The sequence below is a fragment of the Scomber scombrus genome, chromosome 5 (assembly GCF_963691925.1).
Source record: "Scomber scombrus chromosome 5, fScoSco1.1, whole genome shotgun sequence".
Classification (NCBI taxonomy): Eukaryota; Metazoa; Chordata; class Actinopteri; order Scombriformes; family Scombridae; genus Scomber; species Scomber scombrus.
Window position 1 is genome coordinate 2897423 of NC_084974.1, and position 12992 is coordinate 2910414.

At 42.9% G+C, this 12992-nt stretch overlaps 1 protein-coding gene across 4 annotated transcripts; it reads left to right on the plus strand.

The window, feature by feature from the left end:
- Window positions 1-1350: 1350 nt before the first annotated feature.
- tbx2b (T-box transcription factor 2b) lies at window positions 1351-12728 on the plus strand. Of its 4 annotated transcripts, none has more exons than XM_062418738.1 (8): window positions 1351-1639; window positions 2887-3730; window positions 4651-4927; window positions 6704-6850; window positions 8038-8114; window positions 8328-8512; window positions 9570-10150; window positions 10723-12728. In XM_062418738.1, the coding sequence occupies exons 2-8, from the start codon at window positions 3372-3374 to the stop codon at window positions 11170-11172; spliced, it is 2076 nt and encodes a 691-aa protein (XP_062274722.1). In that variant the 5' UTR covers window positions 1351-1639; window positions 2887-3371; the 3' UTR covers window positions 11173-12728. The 4 variants fall into 4 exon arrangements, with proteins under 4 accessions (XP_062274722.1, XP_062274724.1, XP_062274723.1 ...); XM_062418740.1 differs by having other exon boundaries at window positions 8343-8512; window positions 10723-12727; XM_062418739.1 differs by having other exon boundaries at window positions 4651-4918; window positions 10723-12726.
- Window positions 12729-12992: the final 264 nt, after the last annotated feature.

Below are 12992 nucleotides of genomic sequence, written 5' to 3' on the forward strand. Positions count from 1 at the left end.
GTTTCACAACATCATAAATAATCCAAACTCATGTCCTCAAACTTTGATCAAAAATGTTTAACATTTCCTCTCTTTGTGATGATTTTTTGATGTGTTTCCAAACTTCATGTTTGCGCATTTCTGCATTCCTTTCCTTCCACATCCCCAACTGACACCCAGGACGCAAACATTCCCAAAGAACAAGTCTAATGAGCAGATTAACTGGCCGCTTTCATTAACCCCCACACAGAGAATATGTTCATCTATTAGCACTGTGCCCCTTCCATGTAGATCTAGCAGCAGCTCTGAGCAGTCCTCCCGACTTAATGACTTTTAAATCGCGCGTAATGGAGATTCCTGTACCGTTGACGGCACAGAACAAATAAATGGTGACTAATTTGCACAAGCATTGTTGATACAATTATCCAGTTGAGTATTACGGCAGAAAACCGTTATCCACCTCCATATGTTGCTAATCTTTTTTTTTTCTCCCCAAAAAAGCTCCATGCATGCAGCTCTTCAAGTCTGACAAGCCGCCGCCGCTCTCACGGCGCTCCTACATCTCTGTCATTTCATAAATCTGAAGGTGCAGCATTCCAGACAAGTCAGCTGTCCGGCCAAATTATAGCAGATGCACACCACTATATAACTCTGAAGAAAATTGTGAGGTATGTGCAAGACATTCTTGATGATTTTACATTCTCATGTGAAGTTGATGCTCACTGGCATTTATTTCCAGCACCAGGTTTGAGTGGAAATACACGTTTTCACATTGTCATTGACTCTGCTGTTCCAATGCCTCCTCCACTGTGTGAAACAGTTGATGCTCCAGGGACTGTGTGTGTGTGTGTGTGTGTGTGTGTGTGTGTGTGTGTGTGTGTGTGTGTGTGTGTGTGTGTGTGTGTGTGTGTGTGTGTGTGTGTGTGTGTGTGTGTGTGTGTGTCTGATCTAATATGTTTCCTGGGCTTGTAGAAAATGTTTTGGCTTCATGCAGGTAGTGTAGTGCTCTGCTCTGCTGTATAGCTGCTCCTGACCTGCTGACTCTTTACGCATGGCTGTATCAGTGTGATGGGAGCCGAGCAACAAGTGTGTAACACAGTGGAGATGTGCAAACATTTCATGCTCTTAAATCACATAACATGATGTATCTGACTCACAAGTGCGGCATGAGGAAACTTTCTGAGGAGCATTTTTGGGTCGCATTTATGGACATAAAATAAAATAGTTTTTCACCTTTGAAGATGTATGACTTATGATTGCTTGCACGTTTTATAGGGCATGAATAGGACAGACATTGCATGTTTTTTATATATATATGTATATTTATAACTAGGATTTTATAAATATATGTAAAGAGATTTGTATGGCCAGTAAGATTTTTTTACGCCTGTCAGCGGAAGCCGCACAGATGCGTGGGGTTAATAGGAAATGCGCAGTTGTCTCGCACTGTATCATTCAACGCGATTATCACTTTTTGTTTCAGTTTTCGGTCGAGGTGACGCCTGTGGCCCACATCACTGTTCTTCCTGCCCCGGAGAGCAGCTGTTTATCAAAAAATTCACATCTGACACCGAGTCATGACAGAGGCACAAAAGTGGAGCGGAGCCGCAGATGAGGCTGCTGAGGGGGCCGGAGGGGCTCGCACATGCAGGACTTCAGGGTAAATATAAAGAGACAAGAGATTGGTTCTTATTGTGGCTCATCAGCCGACTGGCGCCGAGCGGCTCTTTAACAAACTGAGTCCAAGTTAATCAAGAGCTGCGGCGCTGGATTGTTCTAAAGGAGCTCAGCAGAGCGGAGTGCAGGGAGGCTGGTGGGGCCCCCCGTGGCTCCCGGAGTCCCGCACTGTCCTTGGTTTGACAAAATACAACCTGTCGGAGATTACACGCTACCACGGCCTGCCCTCAACTCTGAGACTGAGCACTAAATCATCTCATCGCTGCGACTGTTTGATGTGGAAATACAAACGATAGGCTATATATATATAATATTTGTTTTAAAGTCACAACAGCAGCGTAACAGCAAACAGGAATAAATACAACTATCTAGCTAACTTATTCTATTATTAGTACCCGTTTAAAAATTGAAAAAAAATCCAAATATGGCACCATTCTGTGCAAGAAGTGGAACTTTATTTTCAGCCAAACAAGGAAGAGTTTGTATCGAAGAGAGCACTCACCGCTTTCTTTCTCCCTGATTTTCTCTCAAAATTCATTCATCATCATTCATCTGGTTTCCTCTTTTTTTCCCCCTCCACGCAGCATCTGGGTTTGTCTTTTCCAGCCTTGTCTCTTTATTACGGTGCCGCTGCTGCTGCTGCCGCTGCTGCTGCTCGCCTTCCCGTCAGCTCGATCAGTAAAACGCACAGATAAATGGCTCTCGCGTGGGGGAAGCCTGAGCTGTATGAGGCTGAAGTCAGTATACACACAGCTAACATAGCGTGGGCTAGTGTGAAACAAATCCAGCCTAAGCGTCAAAACAGCCGATAACATGGAATAATTACACGTCTGTTATTATAGAGAGCGAGCGAGAGAGCAGCAGCTCTTTAAAAAGAAAATCTCTCCGGAATGCAGAGCATGAGCTGCTAGTCGTGGATTTACTGTTGTGAGTTGTTCTAAAAGACAGTGGTAAACGTGGAGATCTAGAGCTGCTCCTCTGTATAAAGGTGAGTATTAAGACAGTGAGTCTGTGGGCAGGTTGGTTTCTCCGGAGGCGACATTGTAAAAAAGCAAGCCGAGAGAGGTGATGCCTCCACCGGCCAAGAACTGAGGGCTGACCCGGTGTTTGGCTTGGAAATGGGGGTGGGATTTCCCGATCTTTCCTGTCATTGGTTAATATTTTATTCTGTTGACATGTTTTCTTACTGCTAATGCTTCCGACACCTTCTTGTCCCCCCTCCTCTCCTAGAGTCTGGCCGGAGCTGTCAGAACCACGCCTATAGGGGCCCACAATTGGTCCAGAAAGCGTAAAATCAGCAATCAAAGGGGCTTGGTTCATTAGTGTTGGGGATGGAGGCAGGAAGGACATGTGAGATAGTCACAGATCTGCAGTGAACGGGGCCACATCTCTCCAGTCAGTGTGGGATGACTGAAGCAGAGAAACAGCTAATATCTCTGAGAGGCACACAGCGCAGCCGGGCTCTGCCTTCACAGCGCCGCTTCTACTGAAGGACTCGGCGGAGGGACCAAAAGGAAAAGCACATCAACAGCAACTCTGGGCTATTTTCTTCACTCTGATTACGCGTTGTGTGTTTGACAAGGCGCTGCACTCTTCTGTGCCGTTTTACACAAATTAACTGCTCGCGAAGTGCGGACCTAACGCTGGCTCTGGGTTTGGGGGGAAATACCACTAAAAATATCCATTATTTCACTTCGGTTTTTGTGGATGCACCGATGAGAGATCCAGTTTTTACAGGGACTGCAATGGCTTATCACCCTTTCCACGCACACCGGCCGACCGACTTCCCCATGTCCGCCTTCCTAGCGGCAGCGCAGCCTTCCTTCTTCCCGGCGCTCAGCCTGCCTCCCGGGGCGCTCACCAAGCCCATCACGGACCACGGCCTGGCCGGAGCGGCAGAGGCTGGGCTCCACCCGGCCCTCAGCCACCATCAGGCGGCTCATCTCCGCAGCATGAAAAGCCTGGAGCCCGAGGAGGAAGTGGACGACGACCCCAAAGTTACACTGGAAGCCAAGGATCTTTGGGACCAGTTTCATAAACTCGGAACGGAGATGGTTATTACCAAGTCCGGAAGGTAAGAATTACGCTCAATCATAATTCCTCTCATGGATATACTTACATTATTTTATGGTTTTAAAAAATCTCAGTCAGTATGTGTACATATATCGGCATACAGAGAAAGAGCTACAAGCTGACAAGATTAGAGCAGCTATAAAGCCATGGATTCATATTTTAAATGGCAGCCTGTGCGTCAGGCCTCAGCTAGTCCTTACTTATTTTCCCACCGATTATCAGTATTTTCTATTATTAATCAAAATAGTCAAGAAAACTAAATAACACAGCAAGAACATGTTATGTTTACTTATGTTTTTAAATGGAGCTCCAGTGACATAATTGTATATAATTCTTGGGGTCAAACTGCATTATGTCAAAGAAAGTAAATAAATAAAATTAAAGTTATTTTTGAAATATTTCTGATATATTACCAGACTGATCAAAACACATATTTGGAATTTTTTGGGGGGTAAATGTGGCCGAGCCTTAGTCGGATTTTATCTGTTAAACTGCATTCTGTTGAGGCAGTAGAGCTTCTGGATTTTATAAACAGGCTGTCACTTCAAAAAGCAGAGACGTGAAGTGGTGTGGTCATAAATATACTGCTCAGCTTTGTATTGTAGGGCTTGGACAACACACGCACTGGTGGACAGATACACACACACATATGTACATATACACACACACACACACACACACACATATACACACACACACACAAAGTAGGGTTTTGCTGCGTGTAATTGCGTGCAACGCTGTAGAATAATGTCTGACAATTACAATATTTCCACTTGTCAAAACGGCCAGTTTTTGCAGCGTCCGCGTCGCCTTCAAATGCCTGTTTTGTCAGATTTGTTCACGTCTTGGATGATAATCTGATGTTATGTTTCAGTTGAATCACAGTGTGTTGACTGCCTGTGTGTGTTTCCCTTTTTGCAGGAGGATGTTCCCTCCGTTCAAAGTGCGGATAAACGGGCTTGATAAAAAAGCCAAATACATCCTGCTGATGGACATCGTGGCGGCAGACGACTGCCGCTACAAGTTCCACAACTCCCGCTGGATGGTGGCGGGTAAGGCCGACCCGGAGATGCCCAAGAGGATGTATATCCACCCGGACAGCCCGGCCACCGGCGAGCAGTGGATGGCCAAGCCTGTTGCTTTCCATAAACTCAAACTGACCAACAACATCTCAGACAAGCATGGATTTGTAAGTAAAGTGAGGGTTTCTCTTTTTTTATTACTCTCTTCCCTTTAGCATAGACTGTTTATTATTTTTCATATTTATGCTCAGGTTGAACAGATAGAGCTAGCTGTTTTTAGGTTTTGGTATGTTTTTAAGATCAGATGATTTTTTTATGAAGCACATGGAAGAAAACAGACTCAATGTAGCAGCAAAATAATAATAGGAAACAGTGAGGAGACGATAGAAAATAAATACAAACAGCTCATGCAGTGTGCAGAATACATCTGATACAACTCTGGGAAATCAGAATAAATTAGGTTGTGGAAAACTAGAACGTTAGAGAGACAAAGAAATAACTTCAGGATTTAAGTGCAAAAAAAAAAAAAATTAAAACAAATAAAATAGCTCAGGCCTGTGTGTGTGTTTTCAGATCAGTAAACTGTTGTTGTGCGTCTTTACGGCCAAAGCTGTCGACACTTTGTCACCATTTGACTTCCCACCGCTGCTCACATACACACAGCTTATGTTTCCTTGCATCTCTCCAGAATATTATCAGCCTGAACCTCCGCAGGCTTTACATGCATTTTCTCCTCCTGCGTGGAAATATCCAAAAACCCAGACTCAGCTCTCTGCAGCCTGCACTATCTATGCACAGTCTCCCTTCTTTTAGGATATTTTTATTTTTATTTTTTATTTTTTTTAAGCAGAAGCAGTATTTGGAATAATAAAGCAAACATCATATCTGAGCTGGGTGTCTGCATGTCTGGAGGATTAGTATTATCAAATCGGGTCAAAGAGAAATGACGTGAAATGAGCTTGAATGGCCGAGCGGACTGATGTCTGAGATACTCCTCCAGCCTGTATAGTATAGTATAGTATAGTATAGTATAGTATAGTATAGTATAGTATAGTATAAGTTGGGAGTGTTGTTTTGTATAATATTCCGTCTCCAGTGTTGTATAGTAGTCTATGGCCTGGATGCTGGTGTGTATGTGCATGTTTTAGCCAGAATATTTCCCTCCATATTTTTTCCATATATCTAAATGTATTCTACAGTGTTGTAATATGTAGCCAGTAAAGAGTCAAATTAATTGTCTTGAGAGCAAATGATAAATGTGTGTGATAGTCCACCTTGACTGTCTGGCAGTGTGCTTCCGACTGGAAACAAATCCAACATTTACATGTCAGTCTAAATAATTTGCAATCGGTTACACACACGATTTCTTTTTTACCAACACGTAGCCTTTTATTTACACGTTTCTTATATTCACCATGTTTGAATTGTGACTTGTCTTCAGTTTGATAATAATTCTGTGTGACTTTTATATTTAAATGTAGCCGCTTATTTATGTATGATAGCCGATTTCTGCTTGCTGTATTTTTATAAATAAATATTTCGAGTTTAAATGCTGCCCAGTGTGTTACAACAGACAAACCCTCAGGCTGTAATTCCAGGCTCAGGGGCTTGTAAAGTGTCTATACTCGGTGTCACATTTAACAATAAATGAAAGAGTGGAAATTTGTAGCTTTCGTCCTGATAGGACCTGGATCAAATCTAATTTTTTGCTGTGGTTATGAACCCCCATATCATCATGTGTGGCCTGGTCAGGTTTTTCCCTTTGCCCCGCTGTAATTACAGACAAGTCTGCTTGCTCAGTAATTATACAAGCATCAGTAACAATGCGCTGGATGATCCGCGTCAACATACTCTGTCTACTGTCGTGTTTTAATGTGGAGAACACATCCAAAGAGGACATGCAATACAACGATATTCACTTCAAAGTTGTGTGTTTGTGCTTATTGGTGCAGACTATCCTGAACTCCATGCACAAGTACCAGCCCAGGTTCCACATAGTGCGGGCCAACGACATCCTGAAGCTCCCCTACAGCACCTTTAGGACCTACGTCTTCCCGGAGACCGAGTTCGTGGCTGTGACAGCCTATCAGAACGACAAGGTGAGTCAGAGTTCACACTAAACCAACGGCCTCTAATATGGCTGCTATACTTTGCATAATAAATGTCCTACATGCGTCCCCTCCCCCCACCAAACCCCGAAGACTTAATCTGATTTTGTAGGTCGCCTAATTTCCCCGCAGAGGACTCCCATGTCCCACTTGATTTTTTTTTTTAATTGCTGCTTTGCCTGCACTATCTGTAGCAAATATTCCTGATAATGAATTCAGATTTACACCCTGAGTGTTGTTTCGTGGGTGTTTTCTGCTCCTCACGGCCTATAAATGGACTGTTACCTTCAGTAAATTAGGCGTATAAATGTTGGAGAGTGTGCTGTGTGAGCATTGCACACATGTCTTAATATTATTATTATCATGATTATTTGTATTTATTTATTTGAATTTTTGGCAACTTAATTATATATTATTTTTTAGAATTGATAGTGTTTGATTAAATTAAAATCCACTATATTAATATGGAGGTTTTGTATATATATGTATATATATAGGTCTATGGTCTATTTGGTGGCAGTATTATAAGCCCACTCGCTGGCGCTTCATCCTCCTGCATGAAGCTAATTGGAGCTTGTGTCCGGGGGGGTCAGGGTGAGAGGGGGTCCTGTTGTAAAAGTTTATGGCAAAGAGTCACCATCAATTAGAGGGCATTTAAAAGGCTGGTCACCCTGCAGCCAGAGTGGACAGATGCTGGGAGACACTCTCTCCGCTCAAATGGTAAACGCCTGAAGCGTCTTGTTCAAGGGCCACTGAGGGCCCCCAGGAGCCTAGAAGCTCCACACGGGCCCGTACGTGGACTCCTCCACATATCGTGAGGCAGCAGTGATCCAAACCGCAATATTAAATATTGATATGATAGTCATCTGTTCGAGCATTGCTCCCTCTGCCTTTGTTTCAGGGGAACGGAGGCTTGTGTGGCCCCATAGTGGAATATTTCGTGGCAGAATTTCTCTCCAGGGGCCTATGAGAATAAAGCCCCGTCATAACGCTTTTATTAATAATGTAAATGCGGGGCCTACCATGGCTCCTGTCCAACACGTTGGTTTCACTGTGTGTTAATCCAAACACAAATATAGGCCAGATGAAAACAATGTCCTCTAACAGTGTGGATTATATGTTTTTTATTCTGCTTCCAAAACTTTGACATTTCTTCTGTCCTTGTGTGTTTTCGGCAGATAACGCAGCTGAAGATTGACAACAACCCTTTTGCCAAGGGATTCAGAGACACGGGGAACGGAAGGAGGGAGAAAAGGTACAAACAAACTGCAGCCCAACACCTGCAAAAACACTGTCTGTGTGTGTGTGTGTGTGTGTGTGTGCGCGCGCGCGTGCGTGTGTGTTTATGTGTGTGCGTGTGTTTGTCTTCCATGTTCTTATTCTGTATACATAAATGTCATGGTGTCACAAACTTACAAATCCCCAAACAACGACGATTTACCATTATTATTAATAATAATATTAGTAGTCTATTGTTTTGCAGGAAGCAGCTGACCATGCCGTCTCTGAGGATGTTTGAGGACCAGTGCAAGGCGGACCGGGAGGGAGCGGACTCGGACGCCTCCTCAAGTGATCCTCCGACCGGCAGAGACGCAGTCCACTCCCCGCTGGGAGCTGGTACCAGTCCTCTGAGGTTCAGCAGGCCCAGTCGAGGTGAGAAACATGATTGTTTATTTCTATTATGAGTTTGAACTGCGTGTGTGTGTGTGTGTGTGTGTGATGATAACATATGACATGAATGCTATAACCACGAGGCCTTTTCATTAATCCCATATAATGAGAATGCAACTAAACTGGCTGAAAGTGACATAATGTTGCTGAAGGAAAAAAAACTAACAATGTCATTTAATTTAATTATTGTAATACAGAGGGATAATTATTCAAGAATTTAAGCTTTTATCTTTATAAGTTAGAATTCAAGAATGATCAAATGAATGAAGATGCATTCACGTACACCCATGACAGTAGGTTCATTTTACAAATATGTATCAGTAGCCTGCAGTCTGTTTTGGATATATTACAGTATAAAAGTGGAAGTGGTGTTATTGTTGTATTGGCCAATGCTTTCCCACCTGTTAACCAATCCAGTAGGTCACTTCAGATCTCCCGTTATAAACCCTTTGATTTTTTTTTGGGGATTTTTTTTTAAGTTTAAGACGCAACTAAATCTATATACAACTGTGTATACAAACAATAAAATGAACTAAGAATTTGATTGGAATGGGGTGAGACTTAAACTTTTTTTTTCTATTTGAGAGTATACAGTGGAGCATATATATGAAATTATGGAAATTTGAACCACATTTTATTTCAAAGTTTTCTTCTTTTAAAAATAAAAATCTGCTTTTGTAAGAATCTGATCTAATTGTTTTAAATCCTTTAATTTACCAAATATATTTAACAAAATCCAGCATTAGGTTTTAATGGCCCCTATTAATCATTTACATGTGTTGATTTTTTATAATGCTTGCATAACAAACAGCATCACAGTTGGAATATAATAGAAAGGCTGCTGTACGTTGCTCTTTAACATAAAATTCATTTCAAATGCAGGTCACATGTTAATTTCCTAATGAGTGAACATATGGTCTGAGGTGTACATGATGGATTTGGAGACTTGATTTGACATAGTAGTGTATGTGTATGTTACTGCTCTGTCTTTATGATGAATGGTTTCTCACTTTCTCCTGTTTGAACGGTGTGTTTGCAGATGAGAAAACGTGCTCTGACAGTGAGCAGGAACAGGAGCATCAGGACGAGCGCTGCACCGCCTCCAACAGCCCGGGACCCGAACCCATGTCCCCCTACAGCTCCAGGTGTGAGGAGCGCATAAGGGACAGGCCCAGCGCGGAAAAGAAGGACGACTCCGTATTCAGTATAAGGAACCTTGAGAAGGACAAAGCGGAGAGCAGGCACAGGAAGGACACCACAGAAGCGTTGACAAAGGACTCAGAGGCCGGGGGCATCAGTGCTACTAAGGACTCCTACTCCCCTCTCATGGTCCAGACCGAGAGTCCCTCGCACTTCAGCCCGGGCCACTTACAAAGCCTGGCTCTGTCTGGGCTGCACAGTCAGCAGTTCTTTAACCCACTAAACGCCGGATCACCGCTGTTGTTTCACCCTGGGCAGTTTGCCATGGCCCCCGGAGCCTTTTCTGCTATGGGCATGGGGCATTTATTGGCCTCTGTATCCGGGGCAAGTGCTTTGGAAAACGGCAGCCTCTCCCAGGGCACGGGAGGAAACCCCAACCCCTTCCCCTTCCATCTGTCCCAGCACATGCTCGCCTCTCAGGTAAGGAAGACCATCCATTCAGAAAATGATGTAGTTTGCTTGTACACCTGTAGCACTGAGCTGCCACAGCAGCAGCAGCAGCAGCAGCAGCAGCAGCAGAGGGAAGTTAAAGCTTGAGAGTGTGAGCAGGCTTAGGTGTCAGGTTTAACTTCACCTTGCTCAAAGCGCAGCACCAATAAGACTTAATCTGACATTATTAGGAACTGGGTTTAATATAGTGTGATCAGTGAAGCATGATTTCATGTTTTTCTGCTGCATGTAAACATGTGGGACCTCTGTTATAGCATTTTTTTAATCAAAATAACAGTCATCAAATACATTTTTAAATATGTTATCAGACTTCTGTGAAATAAAGTTTTTGTAAAAAGAATTGTACTCTCAGAAGAAGCAAATATTTATGCTCAGATCATTCCAATATTTCCATTAAAATCTGCTTTAAATAATCTAGACCAGCACATGTATTTGGTTGCTGTTGGTGTTTTGGAAAAATGTATCACTAATTTGATTATTTGACCACCTGACTGGAAATAATTATGTGTAAACCAACTTTTCTTTCTTCTTTCATATTCCAGGGCATCCCCATGCCTCCATTCGGTGGTCTGTTCCCCTACCCCTACACATACATGGCGGCAGCTGCAGCAGCAGCCTCAGCCTCAGCCCTCCCAGCAACCACCACAGCCAGCCAGCTCTCCAGGAACCCTTTCCTGGCCTCGTCCCGGCCCCGGCTCCGCTTCAACCCCTACCAGCTCCCCGTGTCTCTGCCTCAGACCTCCAGCCTGCTCGCCGCCGGCCTGGCCGGCAGTCTAAACCCCAGCTCTGAATCCTCCAAACCAGGCAGCAGGGAGACCAGCCCGGCCCCGGAGCACCACAGTAACCACAAGTTGGGAGGCTCAAGCGGGAGGGTCACATCTCCCAAAACCTCCATGAAGGACTCAGTGAATGAGCTTCAGAGCATCCAGAGACTGGTGAGCGGCCTGGAGGGCCAGAGGGAGCCCTCCCCGGCTGCAGACTCTCCCAAGTGATGAAGACTCTCTGTTTGGGATGAAGACTTGGCTTGAATACATGAGGACTATAATGCATATGTCCTGTACAGCACATTACAGAGACTGGGATGAGGGTTTGACTGATATGGGTCAGTGAAGGCCGATAACGGATATTTTTTGGAACAAAGTTACAGATAGACAAGATAAAAAATGTCCATATAATCAAACTTAATCTCTTTAAATTCACAAGTATTGATGGTTTCATCCAGAGGTGACTTGTTTAACAGCATGTAGCCTGTCAAACTAAATTGGGGCCATCATCGGACACTAAAACTTCTCCCTGAGTCCCAGTGTTTTACTGTTAGCTGACTCCCTAACACACTCTGGGATACATTTTTTTTTAACATTGGTGAAATGAAAAATGAACAATTAAATAAATAAAAAATATTACGCAAAGATAAAAAATATATATACATATTTTAGACAACAAAACACTCAAATAATGATATGAATATGATTAATAAAAAAAAATGTTTTTGACCACTTCCGTTCCAGGACTTGTCATAGAGAGAGATAAAACGGATTCACTCCAGTAGTAAAGAATCAAACTTGACCATATCCTTTATATATCAGAGGAGGACCACACAAGGCCAGTATCGGCCCCATATATCGGTCTAACCTGCCTGAGAGCCTGCAGCTCCACTGACTGAGCGGCGCACAGCGGACAGTGTGTGTGTGTGTGTGCTGAGTTAACTTGAAGCATTTGAGCACCCAGGCCTGGTTTTCTTTTTTATTATTATTATTATTAAAGCACCAAGCCCGAGCCCTAAACAAGGAGCCTCATCACGCCGACAGGCAGGTCTCAAGCTGCATCCAAAAAAAAAACTCTTTTTCCAGGCCGATTATTTTAAAAGGGATGGAAGCTGAACGTTCCGTCTGCGAGACAGAGAGAGAGAGAAAGAGAGAGAGAGAAAGACAGAAAGAGAGAGGACCGCTTATCATTTCATGCCAGAAAATTGTTTTCTGAACTATTTATGTAATTAAAAATTAAAAAATTGTGTAAATAAAGCTAAGATCCAAGAATATGCAATTGGTATTAATTTATTCAAGGCTGTATATTAGCGTGTATATATTTCGAATTTAACTCGTTGCTTTTTTTTTTTTTTCTCCTCCTCCTCCTCTCCCCCCATTTTACATATACTGTACATGAAAAGCTATTTAGCGCTTGTTGGTTTGAAAAACTGTGTATGAAGCATCGCTGATTTTTAGGAGACGTGTGTGCCATGTTTTAGTCTGTCTGCATCCACCGACAAATACAGAGGAACCGAGAAAGAGAGAGAGATAGAGAGAGAGAGAGAGATGGAGAGAGAGAGAGAGAGGGAGAGAGAGAGAGCTCCACATGGATTCAAAAACACCTCAGGTTATTTCACTCCAGTCAGGAGACATTCAAAGCAATTCCTCCTATGGATGCATCATTCATATCTATTCATAAATATATTTAAAGATGAAAGTATCTTGTTTATGCTGGTTGTCCGGGTATTTTTTTTTTTGATTGTCTCACAATTTCAATAAAAAATCGTTGTGCTGAAAGCTTGCGGCCCTATTATTATTATTATTATTATTATTATTACATTTTTATTATCGTTGTTATAATCATCTAATTACACAAAACAGCTGTAAAAATTTATAGAGCAATTTTTGTAATGAAGTCAGCTGTACAACACAGACTTCCACTACACACACACACACTCACACACTCACACACACAGACACACACACGTGGGGCAGGAGCACCCTCTGTCGGTCAGTCATTTAACATGAGAGAAAGAGAAGTTGTACATGTGGTTTGAGGATTTGAT